The 22,814-nt window shown below is 45.3% G+C and overlaps 1 protein-coding gene across 1 annotated transcript in view; it reads right to left on the bottom strand.

The window, feature by feature from the left end:
* B4GALT6 (beta-1,4-galactosyltransferase 6) overlaps positions 1-22,814 on the bottom strand; it is an 80,819-nt gene that overhangs the window by 17,688 nt on the left and 40,317 nt on the right. Inside the window, exons 3-5 of the mRNA XM_044294838.1 lie at positions 12,539-12,652; positions 8,996-9,117; positions 3,685-3,801 (exon numbers count right to left, since the gene is read on the bottom strand). Of these exons, the coding sequence (XP_044150773.1) occupies positions 3,685-3,801; positions 8,996-9,117; positions 12,539-12,652 (353 nt within the window). The remainder of the gene's footprint in view (positions 1-3,684; positions 3,802-8,995; positions 9,118-12,538; positions 12,653-22,814) is intronic.

Raw genomic sequence — 22,814 nt, 5'->3', positions numbered from 1 at the left:
TTTAAGGCTAGGGCAACTCTGGTCGCATGATATAAAGTCTTGTATGAAGTCATGTGACCAAAAAATGTTTGCAAATTGTCAGTGACTTGCTGTCGTCACTAGATTAGCTTGCGATTTGGCTGTGAGTCGCATACAATTTAAAGATTTCTACCCCCAAAAAATGCAGACATGTCACAAGCGATGCACATGCCTGAGCCTAATCCTGCACTGGGATGACTGCTGGAACCAGTAACCCTAGTGGACGGATAACTTCTAACCTGCCCTTTGTATGGAAAGGTCACCGACTAAAGGCACCAGTGTGAGATGTCACCATTTATGACCGCCCTTACTGCCACACAAACTGTGCACAGTTTGCCCCCAGGCACCCTGGATCCATTAGAATAATCACCCCATATCCTGTTTGTGATGCTCATTGATCTAAGGCTTGTCCGGTCTGTCTTCACAGCTGTCGTCACCCTGCTCCCAAGAAGCTTAAAGGGAACCTGTCACCTGGATTTGGGGTATAGAGCTGAGGACATGGTTTGCTAGATGGCCACTACTACATCCGCAATACCCAGTCCCCATAGCTCTGTGTGCTTTTATTGTGTAAAAAAAACGATTTGATAAATATGCAAATTAACAAACATCTTACTTGTGTGACCAGAGAAGAGTCATATTTTCAAGCTCTGACTCATCTCAGGTTAATTTGCATATGTATCAAATCTGCCTTTATACACACAGAAGTGAATGGAGCATGCTGGGAGTTGCTGTTTCACCACAGCTGGAGTGCCGGAGGTTGCCGACCCCTGGAATACAAGCAGCACAAGCTGTGAAAATATTCCTGTCTTTGCCCACCATAGCAGGAAGACTGGATTTTTCACCACAGGGACAATCAGGTCATCGTCAGAGCATGTCCCTGAGAGACTCCTCACAGGAGCTTTATTTCTGGTGTCCACACTTTCAAAATGATATCATAATGACAAACTGTCCCAGTATTAACCCTTTGTCACTGCCGCAGACAGAAGCAGGACGGTGTTTTCGATGAATTGCCCTCCATATAGGCTGTTCTGACCTAGCTATCAGGAGATGTTGGGAGCAGTGGTTACATGAGGGCACGTACACATGGAGCACATGTTTCAGACCGCCCAGAGAGACCACCAATAGAGAGGATTGTTTGATCAGCTGACAAGCACGGACAGCTCCCACAGTTTAGTAGACCACCGTCCAGAAACAGGTGGCACCTTCATTTCACACCCCAGTGTCTGCCTGGACCATTTCCAGAAGCTTAGTAGTAGGAAATTTAGTATCACGGCACCCATTACTTGTCCTGCCATTGACAACCAGGCACAGTCATCTTCGTTTCCAGCGGTGAATGAGAAACATGGACTGCTACGGACTGGAACTGTATTGTCTTTAGCTACGAATCCAGGTTCTATTTGGGATCTGATGACGGTTCGATTCGAGTGTGGAGGCCTTGTAGTGAGGACTTCACTTCTGCCTTTGCTGTGGAGCTTCACACTGCCTCAACTGATGGTGTGATGATCTGTGGAGCCATCACATAGGACAGTTGGGCACCCCTAGTAGTGATATGAGGGGCACTAATAGCTGACAACAAGGGTTTACCAGGAATATCTCAACTAGCCTGCAACACTTCCTTGGCCTGCCCAGTGCCACATTCATCACAGATCGCGCTTTTATGGGACCAGCTGAGATGTCAGCTTCAGCAACCTATGAGTGTGCAGGATCTATAGGCCCAGCTGCGAAAATACCATACAGAACCGGTATGCCTCCATGCCCAACCATATCTCATCTTGTAGGCTACAGGTGGCCCAACAGGGTCCTACAGCCTCTTTCAGTTGTACAGTTTTCCCTCAATAAAAGTATCCTTCCACTCCAATATTGTAATCACATAGATCATCATTACATGCACACACAGAAAGTTTCATTCCATTCCAACATCTCCTTCTTGGTGCATTTTTTTGTCAATAAGTGTATTTGATGGGAAAAACAGTACAGCGCCTTCTGCTAGTCTTCCCACGGAAATGAGAGACACCATGGTGGAAACGCGGAGGATCGGTTATAAATCAAAGGGGACCGCCGTTGATGTCCGTCATAGGAGGATCCAGCACATTATATTTGTTTTTCTGCTCCAATGACAGAGCAGAAAAACAAATGTTAACAGGAGTGTGAACACAGCCTTATTACTATTTTTGCATCTTTGTCATAAATTGCAACTTTTGTATAAAAACTTGAAATGAAAAACCCATGACATTGGTGTTATTTTTTTACCAGTAAAAAAAACAGAAAAAAAAAAACAAAACAACAAAACATGTTAAAGTGTTTAAGGGCATGCCATTTTTTGCTGTGGTGTGTTGCATTTCTTAGTGGCGGTTTTTATAAGTGGCTGTGTGAACTGTGTCATTGTTTTATGGACACAGGGAAAAATGCCAGAGCTCCCACATGCTGTGCTTTTGAATAGAAGGCAGAAAAAAAATAAAATCTGGAGAAGGCAAAAAAAAAAAAACTGCACAAACACAGGTACAAAAAATGCAGTTATAAAGGAAAAAGAAACTACTTGTGAAAGCAACCATGAAATGCATTTTTTGCAAGTGTTTTTTGGGGTGCTGATTTTATTTTTATTTTTTTGTCGCATGATGTTTTTTAAAGCGTTTTTTTCCCAGTCTTTTCCCATGCTGAGATTTGGGAGGGGAAAAAAAAAAAAAAAACACACCCAAAAAAAAAACAAAAAAAAAAAAAACATTTGTTGGGTGTCCTGTAGTTCACATTTGGACCCAGGATTTGTCACTGCAAACAATGCACACATGCTTTTGCAGGAAAAATAAAAAACACAAAGGGGAGATTTATCAAAACTGGCTTAGTTGCCCATAGCAACCAATCAGATTCCACCTTTCGTTTTAAACAGCTCCTTTGGAAAATGAAAGGTGCTAAGAGTTTTTCTTTTTTCCAGTTCTCCTTTACACGTTTTGATAAGTCCACCCTACGGCGACTTTCACACTGGCGTTTTAGCTTTCCGTTTGTGAGATCCGTTCAGGGCTCTCACAAGCGGTCCAAAACGGATCAGTTTTACCCTAATGCATTCTGAAAGGAAAATGATCGTCTCAGAATGCCTCAGTTTGCCTCCGATCAGTCTCCATTCCGCTCTGGAGGCGGACACCAAAACGCTGCTTACACAATCTGGCACAATGAAGAAAAAAAAAAAGGGATCAGTCCCCTATTGACTCAATGGTGTTCAAGACTGATTCGTCTTGGCTATAGAAGACATAATACAACCGGATCCGTTCATGACGGAGGCAGGCAGTTGTATTATTGTAACGGAAGTGTTTTTTCCAGATCCATGACATATCCGCACAAAAATGCTAGTGTGAAAGTAGCCTAACCGGTATTTTCAGGTGGATTTCCTCGCACGCTGCAGAGTACAGTACAGTAGCCGTAAAAGAAAAAACATCCTGCAGTGTGGATTTTCCATCCATGCATTTCAGTTCATGGTGCCACAGATTTCCTTAGAGTTTCGGCAGCCTCGCCCTATTGCAGTGTATGTCCTAGGTGGATGTGTGCTATACTGGTACATTTTTGCAGTGGAGTAGTAGTAGACTTATAACTGTTTTTTCAACAAGTCAAAAGAAAAATAAAGCTAAAATGTGAACTGGTTGTTCCTCAGAGCCCACCAGCAGTCATGGCGCTTACCTGCTCGATGACGTAGAAGGAGAACTCTAGGCGCTGCCGCTGGAGCATAGGGATGAGATGCCTGAAGAAGATCGGAAGGTGCTCATGGCGATTTCGGAATGGAATAAGGATTGCCACCTGTGACCATTAGAAAGTGTAAGAAGATTACCTGCTGATTTCCATCATCACATCTATCACAAAAGCAAATGGATAACTACATGGACGAAAGAGCAAAAGACACTGGTAAAATGTCACCCAGGAGCGGAGTACTTGCCCCATGTCTTATTTTCTGCCACAGTTGCCTGCAATATGTCATTCTATATGGGCCTACGCCAAACATAGCATGGCTGTGTGGGAGCAGGTGGTGGAGGAAAACGGTCAGCCCATTTCTTCTGTCAATCATTTTATGTCACCAGGCACTGATGACATCATCTAACATGTCTCAAGGCACCTTCCCTGTAGGCCTCATGCACACAACCGTATGTATCTTGCGGCGCGCAAAATACGGATACTGGCCGCGTGGCATCTGCATTCTTTGCGGATCCACTGACTTCAAGTCCGTGGTCTGCATTTTGAGGCCAGCTATTAGACATATTCTATCTTTTTGTGGAACGGACATAAGGATGCAGAAGGCACATGGATCATCAGTGTGCTTCCTGCATCCATAAAGTCATTCAGTAAAATATGTCTGCAAAAGTCAAATGGGTGCACAATAAAAAAATTGCGGATGGCACACAAACCGCATCAGTATTTTTGCGGATCTAAAACTTGTGGAATGCAGTAGGCTTCTCAAAGATGAGATGTTCCTGAGGATCCCCCAGCGTGATAGGGCAGATAACGTCTGTTCTAGTAGTTAAGTACAGGCACATGGCCACGTGAGCAGCATTTCGCCAACTCAGCTGTTCCCTTCAGCATGGCTATGTCAAAGTATATGAAGCATGTGAAAAAACGAGGGCTCATCACTCTTCCATGTACATACCTGTTCTGTACATGATGAAATATGCAATTAGCCGTAAACCCTGAAGCCAAGTGCAGGCAACAAATGCATCTGCTGAAGAGAACGGGCCAGAAAAGGTAATTGGGTCACTGAGGTGTAGGTTCCTTCAGAATGTATGACCCAATTGTACTCTTTAGAAAGCCTTAGGCCTCATGCACACAACCTTATTCTTGGTCCTCATCTGATCCGCACTTCTGCAGTTCGGACGCTGACCCGTGCATTTTTATGGGACTGCAAGAAAATGTGGACAGCATACGGATATCATCCATGCGCTGTCCGCAACCCTGCGCGCGTCCGTTTTGCAGGCAAGAATAGTCATTTCTACCATTGGGTCAGCGCAAAAAGAGGCAGCATGCGCACGGCCGGTATCAGTACATGACTACATGTTGTAATAGAACATCATGAGGACAACAGTCCCTGATAACCCGGGCATGGGTCTATGATTCTCAAACCCCAACCGCACAGCAAATATCCTGTTTCAGGTTCCAAAGACTGTAGCCAAGTACTGGATGGTGGCCAGTTCTCTGCTCAGTTAACTTATCAGGACTGATAACACCCTACCCACAACACCACTCCATGTCCTTTCCTCATTGCTAGGACTGCTACAACTTTGCCCTTTTGATCAATCACATGAAAGGGAACTTGTCACATTGAACCCGGTGACAGATCTGTAGGCAGCAAGGAATAGAGTGGAAGGAGCTGAGAAGACATACATATACTTTTATAGGAAAGAGTCATAACTTCTATAGCAATTCTAAATCTCTAGGAGTCCAGTGGGCGGTCCTATGGCCTTCTCTGTAGCCAGAGATATCCATCAGTCACCGAGTAGGACCGCCCACTATCAATACAATAGAAGTTATGAATCTATTCCCACAAAAGGACATATCGATCTGCTCAGCTCCTTCTGCCCTATAATATGCTGCCTGCAGATTTCACTCCATGTACAATTTTAAAATTGGGTTTTCATTTAAACATAATAAATTAGTGAATTTTTCTTTGATTTTTCATGGCAAATCTTGAAATTTGTAATTTTCATTAAGACCAGTAAGCCTAAAAAAAGTTTCACAACTCAGCAGTCATCCCATTATCATCACAGGCAGGATTACAATGAAATAGAACACCTTTATACAGATAACATGGGAACCACTATTCACAATAGATGATGGTCACAGCTCACCTCTTCCCCCTCTCCGCACAGTTCACATACCATGCCCACCACACCTAGACACCAGTTAACATCTCCAGACTACAAGTTCCCACAGTAGATATGGCTCCTGTAAGGCTGATCTCTGAATGTTTTTTAGCAGCTTAGACGGCGAAACAACTTTAAAGGGAACCTGTCGCGTTGTACATGGTGTCTGAGCTGCAGGCAGCATGTTCTAGAGCAGGAGGAGCGGAGCAGATTGATATATAGTTATATGGGAAAATATTCAGTATAACTTCTATTTTATACACTTAAGTTCCTGCTCATTCTGGGGTGAGAAGTCGGGGCATGACCACACACAGGGAATTTGGCTGCAGTCCCACTGCGGATCTGTTGCAGATTTTGGTGTGGATTTGCTGTAGACTTATGGGGTCATTTATCAAACTGGTGTAAAGAACAGCTGGCTTAGTTGCCAATAACAACCAATCAGATTCACCTTTCATTTTTGGACAGCTCCTTTGGAAAATGAAAGGTGGAATCTGATTGGTTGCTATGGGCAACTAAGCCAGCTCTACTTTACACCAGAGGGTGGAAATCCATCTTAAAGGGAACCTGTCATCAACTTTATGCTGAGCTCACTGAGGGCAGCATAAAATACTGACAGAAATGCTGATCTCAGCGGAGTGTCACTCATCAGCTAAAGGTAAGTGGTTGCCGAGAGCCAGCATCATAATCATTACAGCCCAGGCCTTGAAAAAAAAAGAGTCAGATCTACGTTAGAAGAGTCCTGGTTATTCATAATCTCCTGCTCTCTCACCCATCTGCTGATGACTGGCAGTTCTCTCCTAGACAGAAAGGGAGAAAACTAGGTAGAAGATGTCAGTCATCAGCAGGTGGGCAGGAGAGCAGGACTTCATGAATAACCAGGACTCTTCTCAGGTGGCCGGGACTCTTTTCCAGGCCCAGTCTGCAATGATTGTGATGTTGGTTCTGGGCAACCACTTACTTTTAACTTATCAATGACAGACCGCTGAAATCAACTCACCTGTCCTTACTTTATTCTGCCGGTAGTATGGGCAGCACAAAAGGTGATGACGGGTTCCCTTTAAAATCTCATCCACTTTGCTGGGACTGTAAAAAGAAGTGGATTTGCCGCATGCAATTCTGCAGCTTATCCGTCACATGGGAACATACCCTTAAAAGCTTGTGCGTGAGGCCTTTACCAAAAAATATAGTTGTCTATCAAATCATTTTGGATAGTAAGGACTGACCCCTCTCAGAGCTTTCCTCTCCTCTGCTGTGGCCATTCAACCTGGAAGAGATTATGGGGGAGATTATGGGGGAGATTTATTAAAACTGGTGTAAAAGCAAACTGGCTTAGTTGCCCATAGCAACCAATCAGATTCCACCTTTCATTTGCCAAAGGAGATCTGAAAAATGAAAGGTGGAATCTGATTGGTTGCTCTGGGCAACTAAGCCAGTTTGCTTTTACACCAGTTTTGATAAATCTCCCCCATGTCTGTCAAACTTGTTGCTAGGGATGCCCTGACCGACAACCACTGACTGTCACCGGAGTTGTCAGGCCGAACATCTGTAGCAACCAGTCTGTTTCAGGTTAGCTAGGTCAAGATTGACACTGGATGTAGAGAGGACGGGCAAGGCGGTTTGGTCAGGGGACAGACCCAGCATTTCACACGCACCAAACAGTATTTTCGGAAAATAAATTGAGGTAGAAAATCTTTTTAAAGGGAACCTGTCACCGGGATTTGGGGTATAGAGGTGAGGACATGGGTTGCTAGATGGCCGCTAGCACATCCGCAATACCCAGTCCCCATAGCTCTGTGTGCTTTTATTGTGCAAAAAAAAAAAAAAAAGATTTGATACATATGCAAATTACCCTGAGATGAGTCAGAGCTTGAAAATATGACTCTTCTCTGGTCACACAAGATATGACTCTTATGCTGATTTGCATATGTATCAAACCGTTGTTTTTTTTTTTTTTACACAATAAAAGCACACAGAGCTATGGGGACTGGGTATTGCGGATGTGCTAGTGGCCATCTAGCAAACCATGTCCTCAGCTCTATACCCCAAATCCCGGTGACGGGTTCCCTTTAAATCATTAAAAACGTCATGATTCAATCTGGAATACCGTCTCAACGGACCCGGGTTTAGAATCGCACTCTGCGCAGGAGTAAAGGAAAACGACCAGCCAAAACCACAAAGTATTCATTCATATTAGCAGCAAAAGGCACAAAAGACACATCTGCATTTTAAATAATCCATTTTATGGCCATGACATCAAAAATCAGATTAAAGCAAAGACGGATCAAATGCTTATACTAAAACCTTCCCCGGATTATTAGAGAGGAATAGGACAGATAAACGGTAAATTGTGTAAAGGCAATTTGTTCCATAAAAAGCCCACCGCAAGGACGGGCATCACCAATACCGCCAAACCCTGCAAGGTGTAATATAAATGCTCGCCACTCAAGACCGATCTGTAGCCTCACAATACATCTTAAAGGGGTTGTGCAAAGCCACAAGATAGGACATAACTAATTGATTGGTGAGGGTCTGACTACTGGGACCCCTACCAATCCCGAGAATGGGGGTCCCAATCACCTGTCCTGATGGAGCTGAAAGCCGAGCATGCGCCCTGTAGCTCCATTTATTTGGCTATCTGCAGCAGTCCCATAGAGAATGGATGGCCTGGCAGGGTACATGTTCAACCTGCTGCTCTATCAGGAGGGGGAAATAAGACCCCTGTTCCCAGGATTGGTGGGGGTTCCCACAGTCAGACCCCCAACAATCAACTAGTTATCTCCTATCCACACAACCTTGGCACACCCTCTTTAATCCACATGCAAGAGTCAGATTCGTATTATTTTATTCATTTACGATTCCGCAGCGCTGTGCAGTGACGGGTATCTGTCCTCACTGAAGAGAACATTCTAAAATCCAAGTTTACGCCAGGGGTAATCAGAAAACATTGAGAAGCAGCCCGCTATACGCACATTTATAACCCTTGTGTAGGTGGAAACTTTGACAGCATAATCTTTCACATCGCACTGTAATTTGCTTATTTGCCGTCAGTGTAGCTGCCAGCTGGACGGACTCCACATTCCTGCGACGCTCACGTCGGGAAAGCGATAAGCAGTCAAAGTCACCACCTTTCTATGCATCCTCACCTTCCAGCGAGGAGTGCAGTCTGTAGGTTTCCAATGCCCTCCAGGCCCAATATCCATGGCGGAAAATTGCTGGTGAATTTCTTCTAATGTGATCTCACTCATATTGATATCAGTAGATCCACCTGCCAGCAAGAAAAATTCCAATTAATAGTCCATACTGCATACAATTAGGCCTCATTCACACGACCGTAGCAGGTCTGTGCTCGTATTGCAGCCCGCAAACTGTGGGTCCGCAATATACGGGCACTGTTGTCAAGTGAATGGGTCCACAATCCGGAATATACAGTGCGGTGCGGAACGGAGGGAATACAGAGAATAGGTCATCAGTTACAAATGGTCAGTTAACCCCTTAAATGTTAATAGTTTTTATTATCCTCTTTATATTGGACATAATGCATAGGATTTAGCAGTTATGGCTTCAGATGCAGTAAATGAGCAGCGAATGAGGTCTCACTGGTCGGATCCGTTAATTGATATGAAACACATCTACCCATTTCATAAAGAAGGTCGGTGTAAGCACGCCTTCATACACAGCAGAAAAATACACACAAATCCGCATGCCCGTATGTTTAGGTTTCTTTATTTTTAGGACTTTGGTGCAGTTTTCATTGCAGACTGTTATTTCGCATTGAAACGTATGGAGAAATTGTGTTTTCCGCAGTGGAATGCAGACGCCCGGGTTTTTAGAGCAGACAAATATAACCTCCATAGGACCACAAGGGAAGGTAATTCGGAAGCCCTAATGCTCCTTTAAAGAGGACCTGTCACCACTCCTCACATTCCTGTTTTAATAGCTCCATGCAGGGGTGTGGAAATTGTATCGCCCGACGCCCGGAACATGCAGTTCCGGGCATCGGGTCAGGTTGTTTGTTCAGTAGCTTAGCCCTGCTGCGAGCAAGTAGCAGGGCTGAGATGGTTTTGTTTACCGGAGCAGTGGATTGGAGACGAGCTGGGTGGTGTGGGGTGTAGTGACAGCGTGGGGAAGAAGAAATGACAGAGCTGGAGGGGTGGAGCAATGAAAGGGCCTGTCACGGCTCCGGCTCGGCGGGAGAAGCAGTGACAGAGCCAGGGGCATTGATGGAACTCAACTCTGCCAGCGCCCCTTAGAGGACCCCCTTTCTGCAGGTGTTGTCAAACTGGGAAGGTGAGGGGGGGTCCTTTCCATGCCACATCAGCAGCTAAATTTGCCTAAACCACCTAGAGCAGGCTTACAGCTATTAGGGCATGCTGGGAGTTGTAGTTTTGCAACAGCTGGAGGGCCGCAGTTTGGACATGCCTGACCTAGAGGTACGGGTAGTAATGTGCTAAGAGCAAGAGTGTGCACTAAACTAATTGCTGTGATCACATTAAGGCCTCGTTCACACCAGGCAGTGGGTTCCGACCCGATTCTGTCCAGAATGCACTGCACCGCATCGCGGCCGGCTAACTATATTGTGGGGCAGGAGGGGGCCGTAGTGGTCTGTTGAAGTGATTGGCACCATAACCATGCCCAACGGCTGCGATGCGATCGGCTATACAGGCTCGCAAGGCACATTATGCCTGCAGTCCAGTCCAAAGCAAGCAGCATTTTAACCGGACCTCAGGCATAATTGTGCCTTGCGATCCTGTACAGCCGATCGCATCGCAGCCGTTGGGCATGGTTATGGTGCCAATCACTTCAACAGACCACTACGGCCCCCTCCTGATCCCGTGCATCCGATCGCCTGCGGCTGTGGCTACGGTGCCATTTACTTCAATAATGGTCACGCCCCCTCCTGCCCCACAACATAGTGAGCCGGCCGCAATGTAGTGCATTCTGGACAGAATCATCTGGTGTGAACGAGGACTAAACTTAGAGTCATTTCACACCACAAAGACTGGAACGCAAGCCAGCCACCTCCCTGCATGAGGAAGCGTGGCGGTGCATTGAAATATGGTTTTGATTTGAAATAAATTTTTGTATGAGGACAAGTAGATTGTCATGAGGGACAAGTAGATCGAGCCATCGCTTTAGTCCTTCAACAAGTAGTTTTTTTTTTTTTTTCCACAACCCTGTCCATGCATTCCCCGTGTAACAACAATTCTGGAGCGCCTATTCTTATGGCTCTATGTTGTCATATTCCTTTATTATGTCTACTAGAAGCTATGAATGAATTGCTAGCAGTCTGCAGTAAGGGTACAGAGGGGAGGTAACCAGTTGGGGGGGAGGTCCCTGCACAGACTGACTATCAAATCAGTGCTTCCATTTTAAGACACTGCAGGTACACCCCCCCCAACTGGTTACCTCCCCTCTGTACCCTTACTGCAGACTGCTAGCAATTCATCCATAACTTCTAGTAGAAATAATAAAGGAATGGCACAACATAGAGCCATAAGAATAGATGTTCCAGAACTGTTATTACATGGGAAATGCATGAAGGTATTAAAAAAGGCATGTCAGGAGCGGTGACAGGTCCTCTTTAAGAACAGAAGGACAAACCAGGAGTTAACAAAATAACTCAAAATTCAGTCATTTCTAGAGGCCGGAAAATTCTTAAAAGTCCGGCTCATGACGGAGAACAGTTTTACAAAGGATTAGAGCAGGGATGGGCTAAATACTGGAGGATTTAGGAGCCAGTGTGACGACTTGATTCCTTCTTTTTGTCAAGAAAAGGACTAATGGACCCTCGGCAGTGCCTCAGATCCACGGCAGTGCATTCGTGTGGTTTGATGCCTTCCTTAAAAGGGCTTCTGTCACCCCGGCCGCTCCATCCCCAATGCGCCTACACCGATGAGGTCACATCTACACCCGGCGCAGGCGCATTGAGGATGGAGAGGCCGAGCGAGCGTCCGGCTCTCAGTGCGCCTGCGCCGATTGAAGACAGGTACGGCGCAGGCGCCAGATTTTGAATGCAAACAGGGCCAGCAGAGAACGATCCCGTTCCCTGGCCCTGTCAATCAACATGCGGAGGGGGCGTCATTATGAATGGAGGATGCGGCTGCTACCAGCAAGTAGCCGCCCTACTTGCTGGTAGACAGGTAATTTACATATTATAAAAGTACGTTTTTAGCTAAATCTACTGAACCAAAATGATTAATCACATTATGTATGGATAAATCGCAGTATAGGGATTATAAGTCGACAAAAAAAAAAAAAAATGTTTAGTGGGGTGACAGAAGCCCTTTAAGTTGTTGTCTAGACCCAAAACCAATTTTAGTTATGGCCCAGAAAGTATGTAAATAAAAGATAAAAGGCACTCACGTGTTTTTTTGTTTCATGCATATTTTCTGCAGTTTTTTAATGCAATTTTTCAACACTTTTTTTAACCAGTGGGTGTTTATTTAAATACAAACCTGCATTTTTAGCTCATGGCTTTTGCAGTACATCCAAAAACCACACGGACACAGACGCTTCCCACTCATTTCAATGGTAGACTCAGAATGGATTTCACCACCAGACAGGACATGCTGCTTCTGGAGAATAACGCATGTGATGCTTTCCACTGAAATGAATGGGAGGCTGTATTGAAGGGTTTTTCCAGTGTGAACTGGCCCTTACAATGCACGGAGAGATTAGATACATACGCATAAAAGGCAGCTTCTCTGGGCACGGAAGGTGTGGAGAGATTGTGAAGTTTTCCGGTAGGTACATGGTAGACTGTGAAGTGAAGTCTGTAGAGTTTGTGCCATCTGGATAATCTGTGGGTGAAAAAGACGTTCAAATTAATGACCAGAACCACGGTGAAACATTGTTATCAACACGGTCAATGATGTCTGGACAAAGGACGCATTGGAAAAAAGCTGTTCTACCTGGTTTAACGGATCGCTAGCCTACTGAATACACCGACCATCCAAGTTGATAGAGCAGTCAATAAAAAAAAAAAAAAAAAATCATACTTTAAGCTGGAAGTATAGGTATACCATCAAGAAAAGTCACACCATGAGTCAAAGATAAAGGCCCACTGTTTGGTATATGCCAAGAGGAATATCAGCCCAGGTTTACCCGGCCACCCATCCCCTCATGTCATCACACCTCTCGGCCAGGCCACTGTGATTGGGAAGTTCTGCTACGACAGGATGGGCAAGCAAAACCACAGCATGTATGGCATCCACAAAGCGGACTCCTTTTCGGTTTCCCAAAGAAAGCATCATATAGCTGCTTGTGGAACCATGTATGGAACCTCGTCAAAAGGGCTTATTAGGACTTTCCAGAGATCACCTGGAGCCCAGAACTCCAACATAGGTAGTCTGAAGTAAATTTTGTCAATCTACCGCTTTCTAGACCAGTTTTTAATGGATTAATAATTTCACACAAATGTCCAAAAGCAGCAGACGCTTATCCCCCTGGTCGGCCTGTGGTGAAAACCACTAAAAGAAAAATTGTCCGACACACTGGTGATAGCTTCTTTGTAATGCAATAAAATACCTATATTACCTGACCTATAAGGGCCGCATACATCAAACACCATTCCTACAACAAAAGTATGTATACCCAACAATCATTCATAATCCAAAATTACCATAAAGTAATAAATTATTTATTTCATCATTGTATTAAAAGCATAAAAAAGAGACCACAAAACATTGGTGAAACAAATAAGTGAGGGACCACCAGATAGTATTATAACAACACCTGTCTACTACCAAAAGATAGGCCCAAGTACAAAAAGGTCTTAATTGTCCAGCAATGAGACTAAAACTAAAGACCATGGGTAAGCCCAAAAGTATTTCTACCATAACAGTGTCGCTCACTCATCCAACGTGTTTCGCCAACAGGCTTCATCAGGGGATTCTCCTGACGAAGCCTGTTAGCTGAGTGAGGGACACTGGTATGGTAGACCCATCTTCCAGGGGAACACCCACTAATCTCAAATCCTGGGTGGGCAAGCATGTCAGAGAAGAAGGCATCGAGGCAGAACTCAGCCAACAGAGAGGGGTGCAACGTGAACTGTTCAAGGAACAGACACATCAAGTTTTTTTCCATGTCAAAAGGTGTAGCTATCCTAAACCAATGAGCCAATCTTATTACACTATAAAACAGAACAAAGTCCAAGGGGCTGCAGACCTTTTATAAGCCCTGTATGTGTTCTTGATAACAATTTTATTTTTATCAAGAAGTCATTAAACATGAAATAACAACTGACAAGATGTCAAGTGTCATGAGGCCAAGACAGAGGTGAACAGTCTCAAAGTTCATTCAGCGCTAACAGGGAAAACTCCAGTAGAAAGCTGAATATTGAGGCGTTTTTTGTTGGTGTGTAAAGTGACCCCAGCCCAAAGTTCACTTAATCAGTATAATGCGCTGGGATAGAAAAGGGTCCCTCCTTGGCCCCCCTGGGTCTGGTTTGGCTTCCCAAGCCTCCAGGATATTAGGGTAGAGCTGCACCAAGACATTTTTAAGTATTTTTGGCTGTTCACCTTTAAAGGGGTTGTCTCACTTCAATAAGTTGCATATATCATGTAGAGACAGTTAACACAAGCCACTTACTAATGTATTGTGATTGTCCATATTGCTTCCTATGCTGGCTGGATTCATTTTTCTATCACATTATACAATGCTCGTTTCCAGGTTACAGACCATCCTGCAATCTATCAGTGGTGGTCGTGCTTGCACACTATAGGAAAAAGCACCAGCCTATGTGAGCTGCCATGGTCCCGGCCACCAGAGAGGCTGGCACTACTTCCTATAGTGTGCAAGCACAGCCACCACTGATGGACTGCAGGGTGGTCTGTAACCATGGAAACGAGCAGTGTATAATGTGATAGAAAATTAATCCAGCCAGCAAAGGAAGCAATATGGACAACAACAATACATTAATAAGTGCCTTGAATTAACTATCTCTACATGATAAATGCAACTTACTGAAGTGAGACAACCCTTTTAATTAGGTGATGGCCTATCCTCAGCATAGGCCATCCCTAGCGGATCTGCAGGGGTCCAACACACCGAGCGATCTGGCAATAGCTACAGTGCAGGAATCAGACAGGCCCATCTACTTTGTGGCAGCCTGAGCTCGTCAATGCAGTGCTGCTCCTATTGAAGTGAATGGGGAAAATGCTGCTGCGAGGAGCGCAGTACACAGAGCTGTCCGCATCAGGCACTGTAGACTATTGGCGATCAGCTAGTGTGGCCTATTCTCAGGATAGACCTCCACTTAAAGGACTATTGCAGTTATGTAAAGTTACCCCCTGTCCACAGATCACGAGAACAGGGACCCCCATACATTTCTGTGGGAGTTCCAGGGATAGCAGAGTGCTGTACTCTGCTATCCCTGGAACTCCCATAGAAATAAATGGAGCAGCTGTGTGCAGGCGAATGGCCACTCTATTCATTTCAGGGGCTCCACAGGGTACGAGGTTGCCGTTCTCGTAATTGGTGGGAGTCCCAGAGGTAGGACCCCCATCGATCTAATAGTTATTGCCTATCCTGTGGATAGAGGATAACGTTACATAACCGTAATACCTATTTGATAAAAGGTCACGTGACGCAAGGGGAGCATGTCACTGCTGCGGCATGTGATTGGCTGCAGCAGTCACGTCCCCCCGCCCCAGCTGAACAGCCGGCACAGGGACTGTTAGACCAGGTAAGTATGATCTCTATCGCGGGGAGGTCTGAGCCCTGCTGATGAGACACATCGATTCAGCCATCTCTAATACAAAGGCCATTGTACAAGCCGTTTAGGTGACGTTCCCCCTGTTACCATTATACACTGCTAGGCTTTCCGGTTAGATTACTTATTTAAAAGTTTTGTTAAATATTAAATGAGCCAATTATTATTTGTGCTAAAGAGAACTTAGGTAGAATTATATTACCAATGAAACGCCTTAAAGGGCATCCCTCAGCTGAAGGCGTCTGTGTTGGTCCCATGGTCATATGTGCCCGCATTGCTGATATATATGCAAATGAGCCCCTAGGAGCAACGGGGGCATTGCAGTTACATAGAGAGCAGAGCCTCTAGATGCAACTGCAGCGCCCTCTGCAGGCAGTGTCAATGTCATCACACCTGGCCCTGATGTCTCCTAAAGGCAATGAAAAAGCAGAGGGTGTGGCAGTGGCAGAGAGAGCTGAGCCTCTAGGTGTAATGGCAACACCCCCGTTGCTCCTAGAGACTCATTTGCATATATTAAAAACATAATTTTTCTCAGCCATGCGGACTGAACATGGGACCAACACAGACGCCTTCAGCCGTCAAGAGCACATGTGACAGGTCAGCCAGTGTCATATGTACAAATCTGCTGACAGATGCCCTTTAATCAGTAAATGGAAAGTATTGTGGAGACCAAGGAGGCACCATCTTACGAGTAAATTTAACTCACTAGCACCTCCAATGGACTTCGCAGAGAGGGGATGGACAAGAAAAGCCTTCAGGAGACAACAACTTTGAGGCTTTCTTCTCACGGCTTGTTAAAGAACATCAAGCATTTCATGAGTTTCTTTTTGACAAGCTTTTTTTCTATTCAAATATTTTTCCCCATGTGAAATTACCACAGAATGAGGAACTAAGCGAGGTCGGGCGCTTAATATATAATACTATTATTATTATTATTATTATTATAATAACCGATATAGCACTCTCTCTTACTCCCCAGGTCGCGCCGGACACGAGTCCTGACAGGTCCCTGTTCAGTTTTAGCCGGATGTATCTATATGACAAGGCACAGAGCAAGCAATTTGACCTTAAAGGCATGACCACAATTCTCTCCGTAACATACATATAATAAAAAGACGACACTACAAGTGCTGCTCCTCCCACATTCCTTATACACCAGCGGCGTTTATGGTAAACGCTTTAGATACTGATACTTCCCACACTGATCCCTCAAGGCGGTTCTTCCAATGCAGGTCTCTACTTCCTGGTCCCTCTCAACACACAGGAAATGACCACTACAGCGGCCAGGGATTGGCTGAGCCTTCATGTGTGTCTAGAAGGAACAGGAAGTGGAGACAGGCGGGGACCCGGTAACTGTTGGGATGGGAAGTAGTGCGGCCGGGGGGGGGGGTTACCAGCAGGACAAACAAACTAAAAAAGGTGTCTCATCGTGAACACTGCTCCTTATACCGCAAACCAAATATTTCCCGCCAAAAAGCCTCCAGATGGTAAATGTACTTTTATATGCCGGACATTCAAATGAATAGCTGCCCATGTTATACCTGGATGGGCGAGACTGCTGGAAACCCATCATACAAGCAGACACAGGACATCTTTCAGGGGTTTTCTGAGACTTAGTCTCCTAAGTGTACAGCCTGCTGATAGTGATAAATAGTAGTCCGGCTGGATTACTGTGACCTGGCTGGCACCACCAGCAGGCTGTACACTTAGGAGTCACAACATTGTAGCCAACGTCTGTGATGATTGTCATCTGCTAAACAGGATCTCAAGTCTTGTAGTGGGTTGATGGAATAAGTTCCTTACCACAAACACAGGAATAAACATTTTGGTATTTAGATCCAGCTGATTATTAGATCGTGCAGACATCAACATTTACAGACGTGGCACGGCAAGAGGTTGATTTTACAGCCTTTAGAATCATCTGCCTTGGCAGAGATAAACAGTGGCCTGTTGGACTACTGTCACCTGGTTGGCATTGCCAGGAGGTCATATATACCAGGAGTTCGCACACACAGGAGTCAATTAGTGTGTTGCCAACGTCTGTAACAACTGTTAGCTGCTAAATAGCAATTTGATCTATGTAGTGGGTCAAGGGTACAAGTCCCCCACTACCAGTATAGGGCAACAAATTAACAATCGCATATAGTTGACAAGCAGTAGTCAACAATATCTACAGACGTGGCAGGGCAATAAGTTGCCTTTATAGCATTTGGAGTGAGCGATTGTGCACATCGCCTCTAAATGACTATACCCATCATCTCTAACAGTGGATTGTAGACTGTGTTTTTAATACCCTAATAGCTATTTTTGTTCTTTTTGTCTGTGGTTCCACAAATTGTGATTCACAAGTATATTTAGTGACACATTTTAATAAATATTGCAATAAAAGTAAAGTATTAGTTGGTACCTGGGCCAAGATAGGTTCTACTGCCTATATAGGCATCTGTAAATAAAGTGGTAAATTAACCTTGCCCAAGTCAGGTCCTGTATTTATGCATTAAACAGGGATACCTCAAATTTGTGGGACATCTTCCATTTTGGAAACTATGGGATAAGGTGGCATTATTTGGGGGACTATTTTTAGGGTACATATGATTTTTGGTTGCTCTATATTACATTTTTGTGAGGCAAGGTTACCAAAAATTGAGATTCTGAAATTTCATCTCCATTTGCCATTAACTGTTGAGGAACACCTAAAGGGTTAATAAAGTTTGTATAATCAGTTTTGAATACCTTGAGGGGTGTAGTTTCTTAGATTGGGGTCACTTTTAGGGAGTTTTTACTCTAGGGGGGCATCAGGGGGGCTTCAAAAGGGACATGGTGTCAATAAAAAAGGCCATCAAAATCGGCCTTCCAGAAACCATGTCGGTCCTTTCCTTTTGCGGCCTCCCTTTTACTGATACAGCAGTTTACGACCACAAATATGGCATTTCTGTAAACTGCAGTATCAGGGTAATAAATATTAACTTTTGTTTGGTTGTTAACCCTTGTTTTGTTACCGAAAAAAACGGATTGAAATGAAAAAGTGCCAAAAATGGAGTTTTTGGCACCGTTTTCATTTTTTTTTTTTAACCGTGTTAATCTGGGGGGTTGGGTCATGGGATATTTTTATAGAGGAGATTCTTACGGACGCGGCGATACCTAATAAGTCTACTTTTTTTTATAATTATTTAGGTTTTTGACTATATTATCCTTTTTGATACCCAAACATTTTTTTGGTATCTCTAAAGTCTAGGTGTCATTTTTTTATTTATTTTTTATCTGATTATCTTATGTGGGGGCTCATTTTTTGCGGGACGAGCGGACGGTTTTTCTGGCACTATTTTGGGGGCTATATGACTTTTTGATCGCTTGCTATTAAATTTTTTGTTATGTTTGGTGACAAAAAAAAATCTTTTTTTGCACTTTTTTTTTTTTTTTTGGACCGTGTTAATCTGGGGGGGTTGGATCATGGGGTATTTTTATAGAGGAGATTATTACCGACGCGGCGATACCTAATATGTCTACTTTTAATAAATTATAGTTTTTTTGGGTGTCTCAAGTCTGAGAACCCTTTTTTTTTTTATCCCATGTCAGTCCTAAATTGGGATATAAATTTAGTACTCCATGGAAGTGTGATACTCCCTGAAGCAACCAATAATGCAGAGGCCCGGATGATCGGGGCACGTGTCACATTGAGTTGTGGTGTCCTTCCGTATCCCCCTCCTGTGACACACTCTGCACCTTTTTTGGGTTCGTCCCTTCTTTCCAGTATGGGGGACCACACCTGGAAAGTGTTGGCCAGGGACGATCCGGGCGCCTCCAGTTCCCGAGGTACTCCGGCCTGCTCTTTCCCGGTCCGAAAAGATCAGGTCTTTGAGGACTGCCTCATAGAATTGGAGGAATGTCCCTGTGCTGCCAGCGCTTCGGGATAGTACAAAAGAGTTGTACATGGCAACCTGCACCAAGTAGACCGCAACTTTTTTGTACCATGCCCGGGTTTTGCGCATGGCGTTATATGGCTTGAGGACTTGATCAGAGAGATCAACTCCTCCCATATACCGATTGTAGGCGACGATACAATCGGGCTTGAGGACCGTTGCCGCGGTACCTCGCACAGGGACAGGGGTGATGCCGTTACCATGAATTGTGGACAGCATAAGGACATCCCTCTTGTCCTTATACCTGACCAGCAACAGGTTTCCAGTGGTAAGGGCACGGGTCTCACCCCTGGGGATAGGTACCTGGAGGGGGAGGGCAGGGAGGCCGCGTTGATTTTTCCGCACGGTCCCACAAGCGAACGTGGATCTGGCGGCAAGGGACTGGAACAAGGGGATACTGGTATAAAAGTTATCCACGTAAAGGTGGTAACCCTTATCCAGCAGTGGGAACATAAGGTCCCACACAAGTTTTCCGGTAACACCCAGAGTGGGGGGACATTCTGGGGGTTGAATCCGGGAATCTCGCCCCTCGTATATACGAAATTTGTAAGTGTACCCTGAGGTACTCTCACAAATTTTGTATAGCTTCACGCCATACCTCGCTCGCTTGGTGGGCACATACTGGCGGAAAATGAGTCTCCCCTTGAACGCAATGAGAGACTCATCAACCGCGACCTCTCTTCCAGGTACATAGGCCTCCATGAATTTGGCCCCAAAGTGATCGATGACCGGCCGTATCTTGTACAGACGGTCATGGGCAGGATCACCTCGGGGGGGACATGCTGCATTATCGGAATAATGCAGACATTTCCGAATGGCCTCAAACCGGGAGCGTGTCATGGCTGTACTGTAAAGTGGGGTCTGGTATAGGACGTCCCCACTCCAGTACAGCCTGACACTGGGTTTCTTGACCAGGCCCATATGCAGCACGAGGCCCCAAAATGTCCTCATTTCGGCTGCACTGACCGGCGTCCAGCCACCGGGCCTGGCCAAAAAGGAGCCCGGGTGTTGAGCGACGAACTGTTGGGCGTACAGATTCGTCTGCTCCACCATCAGATTTACCAGTGGGTCACTGAAAAAATGACGAAAAAAGTCATATTCAGTGTAGCCCACTGTGGAAATCTGGATTCCTGATTGGCCTACAAAATCAGGAATCACGGGCTCGTATCGCTCTGGGCTACACCAGACAAATTCACCGGCAGGGTGCTCCGGTGGATTTAACTGGTGGGCCGGGAAACCAGTACGAGCCCCAGAGCTGCTCGTACTAGGCTGGGCCACAGGGTCCCTAACATGGCGGTCCCCTTGCTCCGCCGCCTTGGGGGCTCATCATCATCGCTAGATGATGAGGAGGATGCGGATGACAACAGGAATGTGGGGTCATCCTCATCCTCACTGGGACTCTCGGATTCGGAGGCAAGCTGGGCGTATGCCTCCTCGGCCGAGAACGTCCGGCGGGCCATAGGGGAGTGTGTGTCTGCGTGTATATGTGCGTGTGTGTAACTCTTTATTTTGTGTGCGTGTGTGTGGGGGCACGGGTGTTCACGAACTCACCCTAAAACTAAAAAAATAAAAAAATAAACTGACTAAAAAAAAGGCCAAAAAATGTGGAAAAAAAAATTCAAAACCGCTGATCAACCGTCCGAAGTTGATCAGCGGTGGGGTGTGCGATGCGCTAACAGTGGCCGGACACTAAGAGTGCCGGCCACAGTCAGCGTACACAAAAAAAAAAAATAAAAAAAAATCCTGCACCCCAAAAAAGTGGGGGGGGGGGGGGGGGGGGGGGCAAGTGGCAGCACCCCTGGGGGGTCTAGGGTCACACAGCTGTGCTGTGGACCCCAGACACCCTAACTAGGGTGATGCAATGAAAAGTGAAAAAAACTAACTTTCCCTTTTTTTCCCTGCCTAACCCAAACTTTCCCTAGCTGTCCCTATGTACCTGATGGGGGGTGCTGGTGGCAGAGATCGGGTCCTGGGGGCACAGATCGGGTGCAGGCAGCGGCAGCAGACACGTGCAGGCAGCTCCTCTCTCCTCCGGCTCCGGAACACAAAAGGAGGAGGAGAGGAGCGCCTGCCTCTTTTGAATCTGCCGCCGGACCGCCCACTGACCAATCAGAAAGCGATCCTGAGTGGTGATGTCACCATCACCACTCAGGATCGCTGGATGGTGATTGGTGGAGTGAAATCACACCACCATCACCATCCTGTTCCGGGTTATCGGGTCTTCAGAGACCCGAATAACCCGGAAACGCAGAAAACCGCAGGTCTGAATTGACCTGCGGTTTTCTGCGATCGCCGACATGGGGGGGTCACAGGACCCCCCGGCGCATTTGCCCCAGGTGCCTGCTCAATGATTTGAGCAGGCACCGGGTTCCGATCACCGCCCGCCGAGCGGCGGTGATCGGAACCATTCATGACGTACCGGTACGTCATGTGTCCTTAAGTACCAGGACATCATGATGTACCGGTACGTCATGTGTCCTTAAGAGGTTAAAGGAAATGTGTCACCAAAAATTGTATCTGCCAGTTAAAACCAGATATTAGAAAAAAAAGAATGTGTGTTACTCAGTTTATTTTCTTATTACAGATTTTTTTATTCTATTTCCTGAACATTATTATGGGGGCGGCCATCTTGCCTGCGCTGTTCCTAACAGCATTTAGGGGGCATTAAGAAAATTTCTTTACGGCAGCCCCATGGTCCACAGACACAATGGTCAGGAGGAGACCTTATTGACTTCTATGGGAGAGTTTTCTAGGCATGCTCTGTAACCTGTGCAGAGGTCATGGTAAAGGAAAGAGTAGAAAAGCTCTTACATTCACCCATTGTGAATGGTGGATCCTGTCTTATCTATACACAGAGGTGATATCATTACAGGCAGGATTAGAATGACAGATAAGCAGATAACTACAGTAAAGTGATCTGTACAGACCAAGAAGTGGCGTCTATTAATGGGCTTAGTGGCCAGTGCGAAAACTGCTGAATTTTATGGTTTTTGTTTAAACATAGATATTGAGAGGGAAAATTAAAAATAAAATAATCAAAAATTCTTTAAAAATATGTTGAACATAAAAACGTGATTTAAACAATAGGTCATTTTCTGATGACCCATTCCCTTTAAGACCCTCATGTACAAATAAACAGGGAAAGTGATATAAGGAAGCGCCAGCCATGATAAGCTGTCAGGGTCCAGACCAACCCACTTAAAGGGGTATTCCCATCACAATGATCACTGTGTAATCTGTTAATGATGTGCCAGTGATCATTTTTGTAAATATATTGTATTGGCAAATTCCCACCCTTCTTGATAAAATTCTTTCCCTCCTACCTCAATG

The sequence above is a fragment of the Bufo gargarizans genome, chromosome 5, assembly GCF_014858855.1.
Source record: "Bufo gargarizans isolate SCDJY-AF-19 chromosome 5, ASM1485885v1, whole genome shotgun sequence".
NCBI classification, from domain to species: Eukaryota; Metazoa; Chordata; class Amphibia; order Anura; family Bufonidae; genus Bufo; species Bufo gargarizans.
This window is presented reverse-complemented; position numbering and strand designations above follow the sequence as displayed.